General features: G+C 41.4%; 1 protein-coding gene across 2 annotated transcripts in view; it reads right to left on the reverse strand.

Annotated features, from left to right (window-relative positions):
* The window catches only part of TDRP (testis development related protein), a 41666-nt gene extending 18025 nt beyond the window's left edge, over nt 1–23641 (reverse strand). Inside the window, exons 1-3 of one of the 2 annotated variants that reach the window (XM_075923573.2) lie at nt 23409–23641; nt 22883–23031; nt 1027–1086 (exon numbers count right to left, since the gene is read on the reverse strand). In XM_075923573.2, coding sequence (XP_075779688.1) covers nt 1027–1086; nt 22883–22999 — 177 coding nt within the window. In that variant the 5' untranslated portion in view covers nt 23000–23031; nt 23409–23641. The other variant, XM_075923574.2, reaches the window with a different exon arrangement.
* Nucleotides 23642–24569: the final 928 nt, after the last annotated feature.

The following is a 24569-nucleotide window of genomic DNA, read 5'->3' on the forward strand; positions in this document are numbered from 1 at the left end:
TTTAACCAGTTCTCAGTCCATGAAAGGATCTTCCCTCTTATCCCATGACAACTTAATTTACATACTATAATGGCAGCTGACTGATTTAGCTGGTGAAATATTTCCTTGAAACCAAAATAATCATTTATAAAAGCTTGCAACCTTTAAGAAACAGTCTCTAAAAAGTCTCAAAATAGAAACAATTTTTAAATAATTATTTTTCATTGTTTTGAATGTCCTACATCAGGCCTGAAATCCATTACAACTTATCCGTTGAAACAAGGAATCAATTTTTTTTCTCGTACTGTATTTTACATGAAGCAAAACAAAAAACAGGAACATTATAATATACTTTGAACTTACAATTTCAGTAAAAACCATCATAAAACAAAGATGAGGCAAAGAAGTAATTTTAACACAGTATTAATTAATTAAATTAGTGTAAAAGGAAACTTTCCAACTATCATGAAATCACTTTGCTCAATTCATTTGAAATTTCAAAACAAGTTCCTACTTTAAATAATTAAACTCAGCTTTTGATCTTTTAACTTTTATTTCCAGTATTTTTAAGCATGTGTGTTCTGGATTGTCAGTTTTTTTAAGACAAAAATTTTACTGGCTGCAGAAAGTGTTTTAATTTGCTTCTGTATGAGATGTTAAATAGAATCTCTAACTACTTGTGGTGAGAGGGTCAGTCAAATTTGGAAAACTGTGCCTATATAGATAAGATACAGTAATTTTACTTCTTATCTTTTATAGTTTGTTATACATACTGTTTGAAAATTTTCTTTGACCTCTACTTTTAGTTATTCCCACAGTGCCTTGTTTTTATTTAATAGATCTCCAACTTCGGAGAAAAATAATTAAAGACCTGAACTGATGTTAAATATATTTTTCTTTTTTTCCCCTCTTTTTAAGAAAGAATCAGTACAAAGCATAGTTAGTTGAGGGGAGGAGCAGAAAAGAAATATGGATTTTTCCTAGCATGCATTAGCAGAAAATGCATAACATGAAACAACCTTCATTACCAAAAGAACAAATATTTACCTTTGTTGCAAGTTGTGACACAGAAGATGTAACTTCATCATGAAGAAACTGGTCCTTATTCTTAAAAAAAAAAAAAAAAAAAAAAAAAGTAAATACTTCAGTTAATTATAGTTGAACACTAAGTAATACTTATTTCACACTATTCATGATGCCTTTATTTTACTCAGCTCACCTCAATGATAAATTATGATATCCAAATAGAATGTTTATAAAAACTAAAAACCCAAAGAAAAATGAAAGATGTAAACAAAAACCTCATTTCAGATCAATGTCAAGTTTTGTATGAAAAGTTATAAATAGTCAAACCGCTGCAATTTATAAAAGTAAAGAAATAAAGTTCAACTAGGATTCTCTTTACTTTAATATTCTATCAATGTTGTTTTGATCTATAATTGACATTTCATTTCTAATGACACTGTTTTACATACTACCATAACTATTATCTCATGTATAGAGCTATTTTTCCCTTGGATGTAATCTTACTAGTTCTCACAAGTTAAGCAAGATACCAAGCCTGCTCAACAAGTCAAGCCTGCTCATTATGTGGACTGGAGACTTCCAAGGAGAAGCAAAGGACTGCAGTAAGTGGAAGCACTGATACAACAAGTAGTATATTTCTATCCAGCAAGGAGCTAAAATTATTATCCTACCAGGAAACACAGGGGCTCGTCAAAATGAGACAAAGATCCTAATCACCTGTGGTAATTAGACCTTATGCATGTTTTCCTTAATATCCTGCACAAATTATTTTCTGCTTACACAAATTCCCCACTATAAGCTACAATCTTCTACTTCAGTTCCTGTCCAAAATGGGGTGTAGTGTCTCTGGAACCATTACACTGGCTGACAAGTTTTGGAAGGGTAGCCATGTTAGTGTTTCAGTAAAAACAAGGCATCTTGTGACACTTAAAAGACTAAAAAATGTATTGCCCATGAAAACTTTTGCACAAATACATTTGCCACAGGACTCCTAATTGTTATTACATTGGCTTTATATCCCAGAAAAAGCTGTATTTTAGAGATAAGTATAGTGATCTCTGCATTAGCAAGCTGAGTTGTTAGAGTTCATATCCAAAGTCCCGAAAAAACTACCTGAGCAGTCCCGAACCAGGGAATTTGTTGGACCAGGGAAAGTCAATGCTTCCCTGCTGGCTTCCCCACTCCTGGTCTCCACGTATGGGGCTCCCACTTGCTGTCTCCATAGTTCCCTGGGTTTCCAGCCAGGTCTGCCTGACTGCTGCCAGCCCACTGCCACTGGGGGTTCCCCAGGTTCCCCTGCAAGGGCCAGCCAGCCGCTGCCAGCTCTGCTAGGACACCACCAGTCCCACTGCCACTGGGGATTCCCCAGAGCTCCCCAGCTAAGGCTCCCCTGTTGCCACCTGTCTCCACTGCTGCTGGGAGTTCTCTGGCTGGGATTGCCCAGCCCCCCTGCCACTGGGGAATCCCTGGGTTCCTTGGCTAGGGCTCCACTGGCGCCTGGCCCCATTGATGCTAGGGATTCCTTGGCCTCTTTTGTCCCCAATAATGCTGGAGAGCTAGGGTCACCCCATCATCTAGGGTCGCCCGGCCACCCAGCCTGCTGCCGCCAGGGGTTTCCCAGGGTTGCCCATCTGGGGCTACCTGACTGCTGCTTGGCCCCGCTGCTGCAGGGGGTTCTCCAGCCAGGACAGATACAACCTGTTTGCCACCTGGCTGACACCAGGAATTCTTTGGTCAGGGTGCGGGCTCCCCATTCACCACCTGGTCCTACTGATGCCTGGGGTTCTCTATCCAGGGCAGGGCTCTTCACCCCCACCTGGCCCCGCTGATGCTGGGGGTTCCCCAGCAGCCACCTGGCCCAGCCACTGCTGGTCCAGCCAGATCTCCCTAGCCTTACATTCTTCTGACTGGCTCCCACTCTCTGCAGACAGGGCTCTATGGTCCAGCAACATCCATGACCCTGCAGGCTCATGGATGTTGCTGGACCAGACAGTTCCGGATTTTGGAGGTTCAGCCTGTAGAAAATTATTTCCTGTGGCTTTTGACAAATCAGTTAATCTCTGTATTTTGGTTAGCTATCTTTAAAATTCTGAGTATTATTAAATGGTTAATATTTTTTTAAATGCTGAGGTTTTAAAAAGAAAGTATATTAAAATAGAATCCTTCCATTTACACCTCACTCCTTTGTCAGCTCTAAAACAATTGGCCCAATTTAAAATAGGGATGTCAAAAAACAGTTAATTAGGTAACCATTAAAAATGCTGCAGACTCTACCATATAAAGCTTATACGCAGAGACTGCAGTGCAGCCGGCTGCCAGCACCATACTCAGGAAGCCGGCTTCACTCTGGGCTCTGCACTAGAAGTTTATACTGCAGAACCTTGCAGTGTGTGGCAGCAGTCATCTCCTCAGGACCTGGTGCATATCAGAACCAGGCTTTTAAGCGGGCTTTGGGCACACACCAGCTCCTGCCTGCCGCCCCGCTCTCAATGAGCCAGCTGCTGCTCTGTGCAGCAACTTCTGCTGGCTGCTTGCATTCACTGCCTCCTGCCTGCCACCCTGCTCCTGAAGAGCCAGCTAATACCCCATACTACTGCCTCTGATACAGAGGCAGCAGTGCACAGCAGCAGCCGGTGCCCGCCAGTCGCCCCGTGCTGCTGCACCCAATACAAAGGCAGCTGTGTGGGGCAGCAGCCGGCTCCTGGCCCTGCTCTCAGCCCCACTCCCATGGAACTGGCTGCTGCCATGCGGGCTCTGACATACAGCCGGCAGTGTGGGGTGGCAGCTGTCTTCCCATGACTGGACTGGGAACCAGCATGTAACCATTACGGTAATCTATAAGCATTTAAATGGTTACACTATTACTTCCCTAGTTTAGAAGGCCTTGTACTCTACTTGTTGGTACTTCTCTGCTCTGACATTTAGATGTAATTTGATCATTACTGAATGCTGCATCCAATCAATTCAAAGTTTCTGGAAATATTCTGTGTGTCAATGGAGAGAATCCTAGTGATTTTGGTGAAAAGTGGAAAAAATAAAAGAAGGAAATGGGAAATACACAGAGCATCTGGTTAGTAGAGCTACTGGTTTCAACCATCTCTTTCACTGTCTATAGATCAAAGAACCAGTAAACAGTCCCCCATAACAATATTCCTCATTTCATCTCAGTCCATCTTACCACTACAATTTAAACAGAAAAAGATTAGGAAGAGGGGAAGGCAAGAATAAAGCAGCAAAGGAGATTGACACAGGAGAGTGGACGAATACAAGGAACCCTTGCTCTTTGCAATGAGTTTGCCTACAGAAGCAAAAGTGTGGCCCACTCGTATTTTAACTAGGGATTTAGCACACAATTAATACCAACATTAGTTTAAAACTCTATCATCTTTTCCAGTAATTTGATAAGTAGGATTTTTTATATGTATGCACACATACAAAGAGATATGAGAAAAAGCCAGTTAAATATCTCCTTCCACGCATACACCTTTATAAATATAAATTATGAACACAGTATTTCAAGGTAACAATTATTACTACTAATGAACTACATTCCCTATTGTTTTCTTTTAGCCCCACACATTACACCGAATGCTTCTGTGACTGATAAACAACACATTTATCCTATTATAATTAGAGGGAAGGGATTAGATGTTATTTTTTCTTTACCTACATATTTCTTGCTCAGTTTCCTTTATCATGCCAATTTCCCCTATATTATAATTTTTGATGTTCTGATTATTTCAGAATTATTCACTGTAATATTAGTTTGAATAATGTACAATATTTTATTTTTTTTCTTTTGGCTTCCTTCTTGTACTCTTAAAGCTGGAGTCTTATGCTGCAGAACAAGTAACTAAATGTTTGTTAAAATTTCATGCATTTGTGAAATACCAATCAACAACTTGCAAATGACTTTCCAGTTTTGGAAATAGTATGTTAGTACACACATTTTCCACAAGGAAATACAAGTATCCTTCTGTTGGACATACTGCAAACCATAAAGTACTCAAGGGATTAATTCAAGAAGCAAAAATCTTTTTGTACAAAAAGATTATACTGTTGATCTACTTTTCCTCAGTTTTTCTTGTGGTTGATAAATTAGTCTCTTTTGATCACTCACTTTAATAATACAGTCTAAGCAGAGAAACAAGGTTAAACACAAAATGTGTGTCAAAACTGGGTATACTGGACAAAAGCTGACCTACTGCATAAATGTCAAATTATTAATGATTTCCAATCAATACATCTGCCTCATACTAAATGCAGTTTGGATGTCAATCAAACAAACACATGCAAAAGTAAACAATTTATAGCAAAAATAAATCATCTGTAAGGCAGCTTTGGACAATGAACATTTTTACTGTAAATCTTTTAAATGTAAAAAGATTTACATTTCAGCTTACCTTTCTTATCTACCTCTCTCTCAATTGATCCAGGATTTAGGTACTGTAATTTTTAAATGTCTAGACAATGGTGATTACAAGTGCAGGCTAAGTTAAGAACTTGAGATATTTCGTTTCTCAAGGAAAATAGCAAAGGATATTCCCAGCCTCCCTCCATGCCTGAAAATATGCTTTTGCAAAAGGGATCTGAAAAATCACTTAGGAAACTACATGCCTGGAAATTAGCCTCCGCAGTTGGAAAGATTCCCGAGTCACAGATTACAGATCAAACAATAGAACTATAGAAGATGATCAGAGACAGTACAGATTTAGAAGAGGTGATTATGCCATTTGATTAACTTCAAGTAAGAGACAATGAGAGCTGACAGTTGCAAAGCAGTAAATCATGGGTTCCCAAACTGGGGCGTGTGAAGAAATTCCGGGAAGGGGGGGGTACAAGGTGACCCAGCCTGCCCCTCCATCCCCCCCTAAGTTTTGCTATTTTTGTTTTTCGGCCCCGGTCAGTTATTTTTTGGGGGCAGGGGTTTAACAAGTTTTGCTGTTATGGGGGGGGGGGGCATGAGGGTTTTTCAAAAATCAAAAAGGGGTTGTGATGCCGAAAATTTTGGGAACCACTGCAGTAGATAGTTTCCTGGAGTTCATGGCTGTGGTACGGTATCAAACAAGATATGCACGGCTAAGTATATTATTAAGGCAAAATTTCTTCTTGTCTAGATTAAGAACTGGAATCAAGGACAAAAGACAGTGGTAAATGTGTCGAGATTCAGGTACAAAGGAATAAAAAAGATGTAGGATTGTGCCTCATTTTGTTTGTTTTGAATGAATACATCAGAAAGTGAATATGAAGGAATGTATGCATATTTACAGTCATTAAACTAAGAAGTCAAGTCAGTATTAGAAGATGAGTGATCGTGCTTAAATGAACACAAAAATATTTAATGTAATATTATGACAACAACCTGAAATAAAAATAAACTTGGGTTGGAGGTGAGTATAGCTACAGGCAGTCCCCGGGTTACATGGATCTGACTTACATCGGATCCCTACTTACAAACAGGGTGAGGCAACCCAGCACTAGCTGCTTCCCCCCAGCAGACCAGGGAGACGCGAAGCTAGCGCCCCTCTCCCCCCAGCAGACCAGGGAGACGCGGAGTGGCTTTTCTCAGCAGACACCTCAGCTTGAGAATAAAGGACTGAGGGAAGTGAGGTGTGGGAGAATAAAACTGAGCTCTGGAGAAATGTTTGGCTAGAGTTTCCCCTACAATATGTACCAGTTCCGACTTACATACAAATTCAACTTAAGAACAAACCTACAGTCCCTATCTCGTACGTAACCCGGGGACTGCCTGTACATGGCTAAGCATGAAGATGTTAGACAAACAAAATTTGCATATTTCAGAAGAAATTAAGGACTCTGTGTATCAATATTACACAGACATAATTCTTTTACCTCTATATGTTCATGGGCCATGCAATGATTGGAATGTATTTCCAATGTTCACTAATAAGAATGCTAAATTGTAAGGCGCTTGCTTTTGGAAAAGTCATACATCAAAGACCCTTCTGGTAGTATCCAGTGGATGGGAATTAGAACAGGTGAGCTAATTATAAGATTACTTAAACCAGACACTTGGTTCTCGCTGGGATTTCATGATTCATTTTGAGAGACTGATTTGGCTATTTTCAGAGCAAAGTATATAAAATCCATTTGGACAGATTATGTAACTTTAGACATACCTATGACAATCACAAGTGAAAAATACTAACTAGATTATTTCAGAGAAAGAGCAGATTCATGATACACATTAGGGGCCAACCACTGTTCTTTTTATACTAAAAAACAAATCTTTTCCACTCCCAAAGGTAACCATCATCTAACCTAAAAAGAATATACATAACCACAATGAACCATCGTTAATGTGATTGTGAATAGAACATTTTGTAATATGCTTTATTATGTCCACAAAAGAAAGAAAAATACATCAGAAATGTTGTAAAAAAAAAAAGGATTTTTCCTGAGTAAATATCTAGATTAAGACAGCTTCTGCTTTGTTCATACAGAGCATAAAAGAAACTGAATCGTAAGCATATTTTAAAATCATATTTAAATGCAACTAAGGAGGCTGCTCCCCTCTCTCTGGTTGCTTTCCCGGCCAGAGAAACCAATGACTTAATTCTGTCATGAGGCAGGAAAAATTTTTTTATAGAGAGAGATTATTTATGTACAGAAGTCTGGTCTATGGACTGCCATCACAGTTAGATCTCTACCAGCCCGAAAAGCAGTAATCAAAGTCTAAGTTTGCTCTTCTTATGAAACTTGTCTACTTATAAGGAATTTTTACAGAAAAGTCTACATTAGCACTGATGGGCAATTTGTGCAGAAATACTTTGGTGCAGATGAAACTCAAGAAGAACTACCCCCATATTACAGTAGTTTGTTGCCACTTCTGATCAGATTCAGATTGTAGTTACATTGTGTTTTCACATCATTTTTGCCTTAGATGGAAAAACAGCCATACTGGGTCAGACCAGACGTCCATCTAGCCTAGTATCCTGTCTTCCAACAGTGGCCAATGCCAGATGTCCCAGAGGGAGTGAACAGAACAAGTATTCATCAAGTGATCCCTCTCCTGTCCAGTATTCCCTGTAAGGTGAGCGCTTGGGTGGCTGCCCAGGAGAGATTCAGATGATTGGCAGAGTGCTCACAGCTGGCAGGCAGCATGTTTCTATTGGTGGTGCATATCTGTACCCGACATTGGTGCACATCACAAAATTTATTCTGCACAAGGATAGAAAAACTTAGAGGGAACATTGCTCCTGTCATCCATTCCCAGCCTCTGACAAATAGAGGCTAGGGACACTATTCCTGCCCATCCTGGCTAATACATATTGATAGACCTATTCACCATGAATCTATTTAGTTCTTTTTTGAACCCTCTAAAAGTCCTGATCTTCAAAACATCCTCTGGTAAGGAGTTCCACAAGCTGACTGTACGCTATGTGAAGAAAAACCTCCTTTCCTTTTAAACCAGCTATCTATTAATTTCATTTGGTGACCCCCTAGTGCTTATGTTATGAGAACAAGTAAATAACTTTTCCTCATTCACTTCTTCCATACCTGTCATGATTTTATAGACATCTATGAAATCCCCCCTTCATCTTCTCTTTTCTAAATTGAGAAGTCCCAGTCTTTTTAATCTCTTCTCATGGCACCTATTCCAAGCCCCTAATCATTTTCTGAAACTTTTCCAACATCAATATATCTTTTTTGAGATGAGGCAACCACATCTATATGCAGTATTCAAGATGTGGCCATATCACGGATTTATATAGAGGCAGTAAGATATTCTCTGTCTTAGTCTCTCTTTTTTTAACAATTCCTAACATTCTGTTTGCTTTTTTGACTGCTGCTGCACGTTGAGTGGATGCTTTCAAAGAACTATCCACAATGACTCCAAGATCTCTTTCTTGAGTGGTTATAGATAAATAAGTCCCCATCATTCTGTATGTATAGTTGGGATTATTTTTTCCAATGTGCATTACTTTGCATTTATCAACATTAAAATTAATTTGCCATTTTGTTGACCAATCATCTACTTTTGTGAGATCCTGTTGAAACTCTTTACAGTCTGCTTTGGTCTTAACTATCTTGAAGAGTTTAGTATCATCTGCAAATTTTGCCACCTCATGGCTTATCTCTTCCTCCAGATCTTTTATAAATACGTTGAATACGATTGGTCACAGGGCTGACCTTTGGGAGACCCCACTAGTTACCTCTCTCCACTCTGAAAACTACTAACAAATTCCTATACTTTGTTTCCTGATTTTTAATCAGCTATCAATTCGTAACAGGACCTTCCCTCTTATCCCATGACAATTTACTTTGTAAGGGACCTTGTCAAAGGCATTCTGGAAATCTAAGTACACTATAGCCACTGGATCCCCTATGTCCATATGCTTGTTGACCCCCTCAAAGAACTCTAGTAGATTAGTAAGACATGATTTCTCTTTACAGAAACCATGTTGTCTTTTCCCCAACAAATTACGTTCATCTAAGTGTCTGACAATTCTATTCTTTATAGTTTCAACTAATTTGCCCAGCGCGGATATTAGACTTACTGGTCTGTAATTGCCAGGATCACCTCTAGAGCCCTTTTTAAATATTGGTATCACATTAGCTATCTTCCAGTCATTAGGTATAGAAGATGATTTAAAGGGTGGGTTACAAACCACAATTAATAGTTTTGAAATTTCATATTTGAGGTCTTTTAGAATTCTTGGGTGGATGACATCTGGTCTCTGTGACTTGTTACTGTTTAGTTTATCAATCTGTCTCAAAACCACCTCTAATGACACCTCAATTGGGAATAATTCCTCAGATTTGTCTCCTAAAAAGAATGACTGAGGTTTAGGAATCTCCCTAACATCTTCAGCCAGGAAGTCCGAAACAAAGAATGTATGTAGTTTTTCCACAATAGCCTTATCATCTTTGAATGCTGCCTTAGCATCTCGAACATACAGTGGCCCCACTGACAGTAGCAAGCTTTGTGCTTCTGATGAATTTTAAAAACATTTTGCTATTATTTTTTAAGTTTTGGCTAGCTGTTCTTCAAATTTATTTTGGAGTTTTCTTATTGCTTTTTACACTTCCATCTAGACTGGATGTCTTTTGCCTAGTGGCATTTCCCAGATATGAACACATTTGTAATAGAGATTCATAGTCAATATTCCTAACTTCAGATACAAACATGGGTCAAGTAGGATAATCATATTCAGTAATCATAACCTTTTCAATACCTTAATGACCTATCTTGTATAAAATCCATCACGGATATAAACATAATAATATCTCTATGAAGAATAAGAAGTATAGTGTCACATTTTCATCTTCAAGGATCACTTTATGACCTTACTGTGAGGAGAAGCACCACAGGGCTTTTGGAGGAGAAAAGATTATCAAGCACAAAAACTTACAAATTTACATATGCTTTTTAATAGAGACAGTTTCATCTTTCCCATTCACAACTGTGTACATTTAATATTCTTACCTGTGGTAACAACAGTAAGAGTAATAAGTATTTATTGTATTTCAAAATTTTCAAAAGCTGTTTATCAGATGCAATCAAGAGGGATGACCAGCATGTTGTGACCAGAAAACGTCTCTCAGACCACAAGTTGAAAACTACTGAATTAGCATACACATGTACAATTCCTTTAAGGATATCTGCTGCATTTTCCTGCTTGGTTGCTGTTCCTTTAGCTCACTCTTAACAGAACCATCTAGAAGTTTCAAATTCTCTGAAACTATCTGCTTAAATGCTCTTATTTGGGCACCAATTCCATAGGTTTAATATTTTATGTCATTGTGAAAGTTTTAACAATGCCAAAACTGGTTGTGAATGCAGCTGAGAGAGTCTGCAGGGCTTAATGATGAAGGGGCAGATGTAGAAAGCAGCAGATGCCAACTGGGAACAAGATGGTGGCCAAAATGTGTTGGTGGCAACAGGGGGTACATGAAAAACAATTTTGGGACTCCAGCCATGGGGGATAGGAGGAAGAACAGTATAATTGCAAAGTTGCTCTGTCTGCCGTACTAGTAGTGCTTACAGCTTGTCAATTTGGCATGCCATAATGTTTAAGAGCCACTTCATGGCATCATTCAAGTGTTCAGCATACTCCTTTCATTCCCTTCTCTTATATTAACCTCCACTCCAATCATTTCTTTTCAGCAGCAGCCTGAAGCATAACCTCATGCATCAAGTCATCTTTATTTTTCTGAGGCCACTTCCTTGCGCTGAACAGCCATTCAGCTGGTGATAACAATGGAGGCTGGGCTCCCAAGGTTAAGACTATGAAGCCAAAATGCAATATTTTACAGAGGGATCATTGTTAACACTAGACAGAGCACTGACACAACCCAGTTAACACACAAATTCTGTTCACATATATATCACTGACTGGCTGTCCCTGTACAAGCGCTCGTAAGACAGAAACTCACAAAATGGTGAGTTAACCTTTGAGGCAGGCAAATTCATTGGTGCAGAGCATTACTGTAGTCTCAGTACATGTGTCTTGGGGAGAGCCAAAACTGCAGAAGGGGCCTGTAATTAGTAATGTCCATACATTTAGAATCATAGAATCATAGAATAATAGGACTGGAAGGGACCTCGAGAGGTCATCGAGTCCAGCCCCCCGCCCTCAAGGCAGGACCACGCTCCGTCTACACCATCCCTGACAGATGTCTATCTAACCTGTTCTTAAATATCTCCAGAGAGGGAGATTCCACCACCTCCCTTGGCAATTTATTCCAATATTTGACTACCCTGACAGTTAGGAATTTTTTCCTAATGTCCAATCTAAACCTCCCCTGCTGCACTTTAAGCCCATTACTCCTTGTCCTGTCCTCAGAAACCAAGAGGAACAAATTTTCTCCTTCCTCCTTGTGACACCCTTTTAGATATTTGAAAACCGCTATCATGTCCCCCCTTAATCTTCTTTTTTCCAAACTAAACAAGCCCAGTTCATGAAGCCTGGCTTCATAGGTCATGTTCTCTAAACCTTTAATCATTCTTGTCGCTCTTCTCTGTACCCTTTCCAATTTCTCCACATCTTTCTTGAAATGTGGCGCCCAGAACTGGACACAGTACTCCAGCTGAGGCCTAACTAGTGCAGAGTAGAGCGGCAGAATGACTTCACGAGTTTTGCTTACAACACACCTGTTGATACAACCTAAAATCATATTTGCTTTTTTTGCAACAGCATCACACTGTTGACTCATATTCAACTTGTGGTCCACTATGACCCCTAGATCCCTTTCCGCCATGCTCCTTCATAGACAGTCCCTTCCCATCTTGTATGTATGGAACTGATTGTTCCTTCCTAAGTGGAGCACTTTGCATTTCTCTTGATTAAACCTCATCCTGTTTACCTCTGACCATTTCTCTAACTTGCTAAGGTCATTTTGAATTATGTCCCTATCCTCCAAAGAAGTTGCAACCCCACCCAGTTTGGTATCATCTGCAAACTTAATAAGCGTACTCTCTATCCCAATATCTACATCATTGATGAAGATATTGAACAGTACGGGTCCCAAAACAGACCCTTGAGGAACTCCACTTGCTATCCCTTTCCAGCAGGATTTAGAACCGTTAACAACAACTCTCTGACTACGGTTATCCAGCCAATTATGCACCCACCTTATCGTGGCCCTATCTAAGTTATATTTGCCTAGTTTATCAATAAGAATATCATGCGAGACCGTATCAAATGCCTCACTAAAGTCTAGGTATATGACATCCACCGCTTCTCCCTTATCCACAAGGCTCGTTATCTTATCAAAGAAAGCTATCAGATTAGTTTGGCATGACTTGTTCTTCATAAACCCATGCTGGCTATTCCCTATCACTTTATTACCTTCCAAGTGTTTGCATATGATTTCCTTAATTACCTGCTCCATTATCTTCCCTGGGACAGACGTTAAACTGACCGGTCTGTAGTTTCCTGGGTTGTTCTTATTCCCCTTTTTATAGATGGGCACAATATTTGCCCTTTTCCAGTCTTCTGGAATCTCCCCTGTCTGCCATGATTTTTCAAAGATCATAGCTAAAGGCTCAGATACCTCCTCTATCAGCTCCTTGAGTATCCTGGGATGCATTTCATCAGGACCTGGTGACTTGCTGACATCTAACTTTCCTAAGTGATTTTTAACTTGTTCTTTGTGTATCCTATCTTCTAAACTTACCCTCTCTCTGCTTGTATTCACTACGTTAGGCACTCTTCCAGACTTCTCGGTGAAGACCGAAACAAAGAAGTCATTGAGCATCTCCGCCATTTCCAAGTTTCCTGTTACTGCTTCTCCCTCCTCACTAAGCAGTGGGCCTACCCTGTCCTTGGTCTTCCTCTTGCTTTTAATGTATTTATAAAAGGTCTTCTTGTTTCCCTTTATGCCTGTAGCTAGTTTGATCTCATTTTGTGCCTTTGCCTTTCTAATCTTGCCCCTGCGTTCCCGTGTTGCTTGCTTATATTCATCCTTTGTTAGTTGTCCTAGTTTCCATTTTTTATATGGCTCCTTTTTTATTTTGAGATCATGCAAGATCTCCTTGTTAAGCCAAGCTGGTCTTTTGCCATATTTTCTATCTTTCCTACACAGCGGAATTGTTTGCTTTTGGGCCCTTAACAACGTCCCTTTGAAATACTTCCAACTCTCCTCTGTTGTTTTTCCCTTCAGTCTTGCTTCCCATGGGACCTTACCTACAAGTTCTCTGAGCTTATCAAAATCTGCCTTCCTGAAATCCATTACCTCAATTGTGCTGGTCTCCCTTCTACCTTTCCTTAAGATCATGAACTCTATTATTTCGTGATCACTGTCCCCTATACTGTCTTCCACTTTCAAGTTCTCAACTAGTTCCTCCCTATTTGTTAAAACCAAATCCAGAACAGCTTCTCCTCTGGTAGCTTTTTCAACCTTCTGAAACAGAAAGTTGTCTCCAATGCAGTCCAGAAACTTATTGGATAGCCTGTGCCTCGCTGTGTTAGTTTCCCAACATATGTTTGGATAGTTGAAGTCCCCCATCACCACCAAACCTTGGGCTTTGGATAGTTTTGTTAATTGTTTAAAAAAGGCCTCATCCACCTCTTCCACCTGGCTAGGTGGCCTGTAGTAGACTCCTAGCATGATATCACCCTCGTTTTTTACTCCTTTTAGCTTAACCCAGAGACTCTCTACACGGCTATCTCCTATGTTCATCTCCACTTCAGTAGAGTAGTCGATAAGTAGTTTCATTCTTGCACCTTGTGGTAGGTGTTTTGTAGATCCTTCACTTTGATCTTGCACTGAAATGTGGCCCTGTCATGGCCCCTTTCAGTCATGCATCTCGATAATTGTCCGTAGGTATAATAATTACTATAGATGGCATGCAGTTGGGACTGGACAGCCTCATCTTCCAAAACGTTGATGAAGTCTAGCACTTTGGTATAGCTTAAAGTAGGGGTTCTCCTGGTATATGGAGGAGACATGGTCACACAGAAAGATACACTGATAGTACTCCATGCACTACTAAGCAAACTGGAAGAGGACTATAAAAATTCCAAAAAAGTGTAAAGGTTGGTCTCCAGAGAACTAGGATTGATAAATTTTGATTAATCAACTAATAGAGTAGTCGATAAGGAGGAGGTGGGGCGCTCGCTATCCCAGCTATGCCTCTGCCTTTTAAATGTAGTAAGAACTGCCCACAGCTCTTATTGCATTTAAAAGGCAGAAGAGCAGCAGGGAACTCGGAGCAAGTGGGGAGTCAAACAGTCCCCGCTCACTCCTGTTCTGACAGTTGCACTTCTATCTTTGAAATGTAGCAAGAGCCCCACAGGGAGCTTGGTACATTTCAAAGGCAAAGGTACAGCAACTGGGACCCAGCATAAGCAGGACTGCTTCAATCCCCATTCATGCCATTTCCCCACAGTGCCTCTGCCACCCATGCTTCCCCACAGAGTCTGCATTGGCACCCCAGCACTAACGCCACAGCGCAGCTAGCTCTATGCCTCTCATTGAGGTGGTTTACCTAAACAAGGCCTAAGAAAGGACCACAAGACAGGACACATTTTATTTGCTGCAGAATTCATTCACTAGTTCTCTTTAGTCTCCATAAGAGAATCTGTAGCTTAAATGTGCAATTACAGTCAAAAGGTTTTTACTCTATTACTAACTTCATTTTTTACATAAAAACAGCCATAAGAAAGATCCATCTAATCCAGTATCCTGTCCTACAACAGCAGCCAATGACTGGTGCCCCAGAAGGAATGAATGGAACAGGTTAGCATCAACTGACCCCTCCCCTGTCACCCATTCCCAACTTCTGACAGAGGCTAGGGATGTCATTCCTGCCCATCCTGGCTAATAGCCATTGATGAACCTAATCTCCATGAATCTATCTAGCTCTTTTTTGAATCATGTTAAAGTCCTAGCCTTCACCACATCCTCTGGCAGGGAGTTGCTCTGGTTGACTGTGTGTTGATTTGTTGGTTTTAAACCTGTTACCTATTAATTTCATTTGGTGACCCCTAATTCTTGTGTTATGGGGGACAAGTAAACAATTTTTCCTTATTCTCTTTCTCCACACCAGTAATGATTTTAAAATCTATAATATAGACTTCTATATTCTTCTCCCTTAGTTTCCTCTTTTCTAAGCTAAAACGTCCTAGTCTTGTTCATCTCTCTTCATATGGCAGATGTTCCAAAGCCCTTTTCTGAACTTTTTCCAATGCCAAGATATCTCTTTTGAGAGGAAATATTCAAAATGTGGACTAGGGATGTTAAAATGTGTGTAATCAGGTAACAGTGTAGCTGCAGCAAGGGAGGTTTAGGTTGGACATCAGGAAAAAATTCCTGCCTGTCGGGGTGATTAAACACCAGAATAAATTGTCTGGGGGGAAGAGGCCTGTGGAATTTCCATCACTGGAGATATTTAAGAGCAGGTTAGACAGACACCTACCATCTATGCAGTGCTTGGTCCTGCCATGAGGGCAGGGGACTGGACTCAACCTCTCAAGGTTCCTTCTAGTTCTAGTTTCCTGTGATTCTATATAGTCGGTAGCATTAACCAATAAGCATCCACTTATCGGTTAATCATTTAATCAGATACATTATTACACCCCTAATGGTAGCATACCATGAATTTATTTAGAAGCAATAAGATATTATCTGACTTATTCTCTATCCCTTTTTTAGTGATTCCTAACATCGTGTTTGGTGCTGCACACTGAATGGATGTTTTCAGAGAATTAGCTACAAGTACTCCAAGATCTCGCTCGAGTGGTTATAGCTAAATTAGCCCACATTATTATCAGTGCCAGTGCTGACCTCCATAGTGTGGCTAGTTTCTGGAGTCATTGGTCTTGTTGGGCGGCAAGTTCTTGCAGCAATTGTTATTGCTAATACTGCTGCTGAGTTGCTTGCAGCTGTTGCTGGGTGACTAGCTGTTGCAGCAGTTGGTTTTGCTATTGCTGTAACTCAGTTGCCTGATGTTGCTGGCTCTCCAGCAGGCACTCAAACAGCTTTCCCTGATCCATAGCTTTAGTCTCACTAGCCCCCTTTTCTCAGTTCTCTATGTTGTGCTCTATTTGGCTGTAAACTTATCCCCTTATCTCAAGGGAGGGATCGGGCTAATCCCCACATTCTCCACCCTGTTGTGGAGGGGTGACCTACCCTTGGAGGCCCCTCGAGTCTAACCCCTTTAATAGAGTGACTTGACTGTCACACAAAACCATTTACAGAATGACTCAATAGCCTCCGTCTATACCAACAACCTCTTACTCAGGGTAGCGTGGCTCAGTGGCCTGAGTCAAAACACCCTGAATAGAAGAAACTTGTAACGAGGCCCAGTGGCCTGAATCCATATACACCTCTCCCCCTATTTGGGGTAATATGATCCAGTAGCCTGAGTACATATACAAGTTCCTTCTATTCAGGGTAACGTAACCCACACATAAGTCTCCTCTAGTTAGGATAATACAGCCCCTCAGCCTAGTCCATACACAAGTAGAAAATTTCCCACCTGGGGTAGATATGGAGAGGGTAGGAGGACCTGGGCCCTCCCACTCCACCAGGTCCCAGGTCCAGGGCCAAGTTGGCAGTGGCACGGTCCACTGCCCGCTCAACAGGGAGTCCAGCCGCAATACGCTGAGTGCCCAGTGAAAAATTCCCCACCTTGGGCTACTTCCTACTGCTCCTTAACAAATGTCTTCTCTGTTGTCTCACTCTGGGGCTGAGGCTCCTTGGGTAGCCTCTTTCGGCCCAGTGGCTGCTGTGTGATCTGGCTGCATTTCCTCCTCTACCTCTGGAACTCTCTCTGTATCTCCTTCCCCTTCAGCAATCAGCCCTGAGCTGCTCCAGAGGTTTTTATAGTCTGTCTCCAGTTGGAGCATGCCCAGCAGGGCCATGGGGATAAGGCCTTCGTAGCCAGCTGGCCCAAAGCAATTCCCATAGCTTCAGTGTGGGATTGATACACTCCGTCACAGTCACCCATATGGAAGGTGTAAGATGAGGAGAGAAAATGACCATAACAGATTCAGACTGATTTATAGATTATATAAATTAGATTATAACATGTATAGATAAGATTAATAGAGAGTGGGAGAAAGAAGTAGGACTCACTTCAAGAGTTGCTGAAGGAGGGATCAAAAAAGTAGGAGGAGAACTATGAAAGAGTAGTCATGAAAGCAAAGACAATATTTCAAGAAGATATGTACAACTGAAGATGGAATAGAAGCCCTGGATTTTGGCCAGGAAAAGATTATAGAATAACTTGACAAGAGAAGTTTTACTGAAGTGAAGAAAGCTAAATCTACAATGGAGGAAACTTAGAATGAAATTACAAAGACAGGAATTAGGCAATGTTATAGGTAACATATCGGAGGAATTCAAAAATGACTGGGAAAGTTAGTTGGATTCATATTTACTTCTTTTGGTTTTTAACAAAAATATTTGATTTAATTATGAACAAAATTGAAATAATAATACTTTAGTCCAGGGGTTCTCAAACTTTGTGATGCCATGACCCCCCTCTAAATTGCTCGCGATCCCCCTTTAAGTTGCTGCAATCCCCCTCTAAGTAGCTCACGACCCCCTCTAAGTTGCTCGCAACCCCCTAGGGGGTCGGGACCCACAGTTTGAGAAATGAGGCTTTAGTCCATTCCTAACATTTAATAAAGTATCCCAAAGCTTAAAATGAAGAACCATGAATTAAAGTAGAAATGTGTGGCTTACAGTCCAAATTAGAATGTATCTTAGCAGAATCTCTTTTCTGAAGCAAGAAGACCAAGCACTCATTCTCCAATTCAGTCAATTTAGCCAACTGTTCAAGAAGCTTTACTGTTTCTTCATCCTTAATGTCAAAAACTGTTGTCATTGCCCTTATTTGATTTATTTCACAAATACACATCTGAAAGCTTTACTGATTTCTTATCCTCTCCTTCGGGGCCTTTCTGAATTTTATTCATTTAACATGAAAGCTTGTGTCAAAACTGTACCAAAGACTTTTAAACACATTAATTAAAAAGATAACTAAAACTCTGTAGAGCCCAGCTTTGAAATGTTTGGTGAACAGATCTAAACTGTAATTAGCATGAAGCATGCCTTTGCATTTCTTTCTATCTGAGAATAATCAAAATTAAGATGAAATGAGAATAGGTTATGGAAAAAGAACTCTAGTATTTTATACTGTCTTTCTTTTCTTTAATTTTAAGAATGAAATTTTCCTTTTTCAGCCCTCCAATCAGCTATCTTACTAAAACAATCAACATCTCATGTATTACAGTTTCATACCATATTGCCACATCACTGACATCTTAATGTTCTGTTTGATATATATTATACTTTATAAAAAATTAAACATACATTAAACCTTTAGTCAATGAGCACTTATTTAATATGAGTGCTAACATAGTAAGTCATACAAGAATACAAAGCAAACATCTTTTCAAGTACAGACAATTGACTACAACTTGAATCATAAAGTAAATTCATATTTGTCATACAAAGTTGAAAAGTTCTTTGAAAACACAGTAAGAAGAGCAAGGTAAGGAGAATACAGTAGGTATTACTAAACGTGTGCTCTTTAATTTTATTAAATTCTATTCACTCATTAATTCCTTCTTTAATCAACAAAGTACATTAAGCTGTTCCTCTGACTCTGATGAAATTATAACCTGATGGTAATGATCAGGCAAAAGGGTTTATACACCTAAAGGCATTTTTGTGATGCAAGAAAGAATTTTCCAGTAAAAGGTATGTGAAGTCATGACTAATCTTTCAGAGTTTATCTGTCTTTTCACTCTCAGGAAACAGTTTTTAAACAATGTCAACAACCATCTATGTGGTATGCAGACACTTACAACTTCAGGTGGCTTAAGAATGACAATTCTGTTTTAGGAAACTAGTAATTGGATTGGAATGAAAATCTTCTTGATATTTTCATGAAAATAGTGTCTCAATGTCCATTTTCTGATCAAAACCTGAGCTTTTTGACTGGGAAGGCAGGATTAAGTTCTGTTTGTCAAGGGTATGTCTACACAGAAGCTATGATTCCCCAATTCAAACACACACTCCAAGGGTGCATCTACACTGCACCGTTATTTTCAGATAACTATGCGAGCATCTTCACAGCCATTCCGTTATTTTGAATAATTTCAACAGCTTATTCTAAAACCTATAAACCTCATTCTACGAGGAATAACACTTATTCTGAAATAGCTATTTCAAAATAAGGCGTATGTAGATGCTCCACTGCTGCTATTTTGAAATAGCCCCTCATCAGGGCTATTCTAAGTTATTCCTCCCCAGTGCCTCCTGGGGCTCTAAATCGAGATAGCATGTCTGCACTGCAGGGAAGCCTCAAAATTAGTCTGAGGCAGGCTTCCCTAATGTGGACATGCTATTTCAAAATCATCTACTTCAGAACAACTATTCAGGAATAGCTTATTTCGAAATAAGCGTGCAGTGTAGACATATCCTAGTTCTGCTCAAGATAGTCTCATAAAATTGCAAGTGTGGCTGGGGCAGCATAGAAGACAAGTCAAGTTAGCTATCTAAGTACATGCACCAAGACTCCCTGGGTACATAATTAGAAGATTAGCCAAGAAAATTTGAATGTGTTTAAGCAAGCAGGGAATTGTACCTCCTATAGTAATACAGTTAGGGCAAAATTTGGAAGTGTGGGAAACAAGGTTCAAGTCCCAACTTTGGATGAGTCAAAGTAGTTTCAAATCACTTTGAAGCAAGCACAGTAAGAACACTGAAACCCAACCTCCCTATCTCAAGCTAGTGTCTAACTACCTGACTATAGAACGAGAGATTGAATTCTCACTCCAAACTACTTTTTCAAAACAGATAAACATTTTTTAAAAGTGTGTTTCAAACTTCAACAAAAAGCTTATTTTGACAAAATTTCATTTTGTCTAAAATGTTCTAACCAGCTCTACCTACAACAATACAGATGTTACTTCTCAGTATTTTAAAATGTAAGAAACCATAACAGTGAAAGCTCTGTTATCCAGCACTCCATTAACCAGAACACTTTATAAAGTGGCATTGCCCTCACCCACAATACCATTGTAACTTCAGGCAGATGTACCTGACTTCAGTCTGTCCAGCTGGCTATTGTGGGACATCTGACAGCCAGCACTACAAGCTGATGTCAGCAGCAGGTGCCTCCTTCTTCCTCACCCTTCCTCAAGCTGCCAAAAGCCAGATCTGCCAGTAGGGGGCAGAGGCAGAGCAATAAGCTTTGTTATCTGGGGAATTCAATTAACTGGCAATCCCCATTCCCCATGGGTGCCAGATAACAAACCTTTCACTGTAGTTACAAATGTTTTAACACTAATTATGTAAGTTATATGCTAGAAGTCTATGAAAATATTATTAGACTTGATTTATAAAAATATAAATCAGATTTTAAGGCACAGGGAAGACAATATTTCACAAATTCAAAGTGAGCTTGATATGGTCTCATAACACTATCTAAAAATATAATTTCTTCCTTTTAGCAAAACGAAACTAGAAGATTACCAAAAGAAAATGTACATTCAAAGAAAAGAATGATCACACAAAGGGATCTACTTTGTTATCATGAAAAGTATGTCAACACCAAAACGTAACACTAGGGTCTCATTTACTTACAAGCACACAAACAAATATCTGAACATATGGGCCACAAGACTGAGGCCAGGCCTACACTACAGCCAAAGTTTGGCATAAGGTATGCAATTATAGCTTCAAGTTGATGTACCTTAACCAGAACTTCGATGTGTCCCCATAGCAGGAGGTCAACATCAGAAATGCTTCCATCAACTTCCCTTACTCCTCATGAGGAGTAAGAGGTCTGATATTGATGGGGGCACCCTTAGTATTCAATTTAGTGGTTCTTTATTAGACCCACTAAATCGGATGCCAAAAGAATGACCACCACAGCGCTGATCTTTTCTGCAGTCTAGACATGGCTTGACAATTCAAGGGGTCCTGAGTCTAGTTCTTGTTGAGCTAACTCTTTATTCGGGGCCTGCAGTATACAGAACAATTAGCCAAGCTGTGCAATGAAGAGGCACACACTATCAGGGGTTGAGGAGGTCTGAATTCCAAGCAGAATTCATAGCAAAAGCAGAACCAACTATATAGCTGTATATTAGATACTTGATCCTGTTCCTAGAGAAGTCAGTTGCAAAACGCATTTACCTCAATGATGCATGGAGATGATAGGTTTAGGGCCTGATCAATATTGGTTGTACTACCTTATTTTATGTCATGCATCCTTCTTAAGGATTAGCTGTAAAACTACAGCATTTTTGTTTTGAATGATATTCTATTCAGATAATTCATTAGAATTAAAACAGATTCATTCATAATCTTAGCCATATTTTTAAATATTAATATATACACTGACATTTCAGTTTCTCTCTCTCTCTCTCATAATAAATGGTTTAAATAAACTAAACAAATGTTTTATACTACATTTAACATTTTACTACAATTATCAAAGCCATTTTTATTTCAACAAACAGGCTATTACAGCTTGTTCTGATTTACAGACTTCTCTATAATTACTGCACAAATCTATAACATAGACTCAGTAAAACATTTCTAACTACACACCAATGCTAAGCCATCAAAAGTTACATCACCGAATACTTCCGTGCTGGCACATCGCACCCAGAAAAATTAAACTTCAATCAGATGTCATAAATGAAAGGCCCTCGCAAAAAAAAGTATCAAAACTGATAGTGATAAGTCATTAAACTCACTAATGCAATCAGTGAATGTTTTTGAGATGTTGTGTTTATCAGTTGACTGATACGTTCTCCTTAGCCAAGCAGAGCCTTTACTCCAGCCTGTAAATGGACCTTGGTAGTATTTATGCAATCTTTTGTGTTCTGAGAGAAAACTAAAAGTGAAAATCTTGATACAACATTGTGTCTACTATAATAATAGTAACAGATGCCTCTAAGTATAAAAACACTCCAGCTATAACCTATGTTTAATGAGGATTATGCCTTCGGGATCATTTGTTTATTGTATTTAATAGTCCAGTTGCAGTGCCTGTGCTGGGGGTAATACAAGGAAATTATCCTGTAGTATAAAGTCATGGGAATGAAGGGCGACAGGTCCGGCACTTCTAGAGAACGGTTTTAAGAAGCTCGGGAAGGCAAAATCCCAGCAAACTCATATCCATTCTGCAAATGTATCCGATTAAATGAATTGCAGCTCAGGAAAGCTTATGCCAGAATAAAATGGTTAGTCTTTAAGATGCCGCTGGAGTCCTTGTTTTTATAAATATCCAGTCGTCACCCCAAACCTCACCACCTCAGGGGAACAGATAAGTGACCCAGATGGAAACCACAACCTTTTTTGGAGGAAGAGGAAGTCACAGAGCGCTCGAGGATGCCGAGATGCTGGACACCCTTATTATTAACCCAGTCCCCGCTCTGGTTACCTGCGCGGCGGCGGCGGAGCTGCCTGCTGGCGGGGGCGGCGGGTCGCGGAGCCGGGTCTCTTCCTCCTCGGGGGAATCATCCAGGAGAACTTTGCTGCTCTTGCTGAGTTTCCACATGATGGGGCGCGGGGGTCCCGCCTCACTCAGCCCTGGGACGGGGGAAGGGAGTGACTCGGCGGCCGAGCGCCCGGGGACATGGGACACTCACTGCGGGGAGCTGGGGGGGTGACAGAAAACTTCCCCCTCCGGCCCTAAACCAGCCTCGGCTCCCACCTCCCGCTTCCCCCTCCTCCCCCCCCCCCCGGGCCAGGCAGCCCCTCCAGCGCGACCAGTGCCCAGCTCCGCACCGGGGAGGGGAGGGCTGCGTCTCCTCGGGCCCCTCCCGCCGGCCGCTCTGTCCCCCCGGGGCGGCCGCGAGGAGCTCGGCTGGGAAGCGCTCCCCTGCCAGGGCGATAGCGGACGGGCCCGGGAGGCGGTAGCAGGGCCGGCGAGGGAAGGGCCACCGCCGCCTCTGTCCCCTCCTCACCTGTGACCTTCCCCCGCCGGAGCCGCGGCCCGGAGCCGCCGAGCGGCCGCTGCCATGTTTGTGACTGGCTGCCGGGAGAGGGCGGGGGGAGAACGGGCTTTCCAGTCACCACGGCAACCAGCGCGGCTCCGTCCGGCCTCCGACCGGGCCTACGCTGGGGGGCGGCCCTCTACGTGCCCGCCCGTCCGCCCGCCCGCCTCCCCACAGCAGCCACACCGACAGCGCCCCGCCCACCCTTCGCGCTGCGCGGTGTAGAGAGCGCCGCACAGGGCATCCCCGCCTTGCCCGCACCCCCAAACAGACAGCACTCTCAGATCACCCCCGACAGCACCTTACTCCTGCAAACACCCTCAGATCACCACCCACATGGAAAGCGGCCCTCCTCCTCACAGCATCCCACACTGAGTGCATGTCTCAGAGCGCTCCCCATCAGAGCACCCACACAGAGAGCACTCCATCCCCTCACAGCACCCACACAGATAACTGCACCGACCTCCTTGTGCAGCATCCTCAGACCACGCACACAGCCCCCTTGCAGAGAAGACGGCACCCCTTCACAGCACCCTCATATCACCCTCCACATAGAAAGTACAGACAGCATCTCACCCCTTTACAGCTGCATAGAGAGCACCATATCTCTTCACATCATCTCAAACACTCTGTCGCACACAGACTGCACCCCCACAGGTAGCATGCCACCCCTTCGTAGCACCTTCACACACATCACTCAACATAATGAGCAGGCTGCACAGCACCCCTCACACCTACACAGAGAGCACCCCATACAAAGTGCAACTACACATCACTTGCCACACAGACAAGACCTCTGGACTCCCCCCCATGCCTCACCCTTTCATAGCATTCCACTCATCAGTCTTCGGACAACCATACCCAAAGCCCTCACACCCAGAAAGCACCCCTCACTGCCCCCACATTGCGTCCCACAACACATATAGAACACCCCAACTTCACAGCACTCCACACTCAGAATATTTCACAATAGCCTCTTCACACACAGCACCCCACCTCTCACCCCCAAACACAAGGATGGCACCCATTTAGAGAACCTCACTCACAGAGGCAGCACTTACACACAATTCTTCACACATAGCATGCCACATACTCAGTGCCCCTTGCCTCTTTTGTAAAGTGCTTTGAAAT

Source organism: Pelodiscus sinensis, chromosome 3 (genome assembly GCF_052426305.1).
Source record: "Pelodiscus sinensis isolate ZL-2025 chromosome 3, ASM5242630v1, whole genome shotgun sequence".
Classification (NCBI taxonomy): Eukaryota; Metazoa; Chordata; order Testudines; family Trionychidae; genus Pelodiscus; species Pelodiscus sinensis.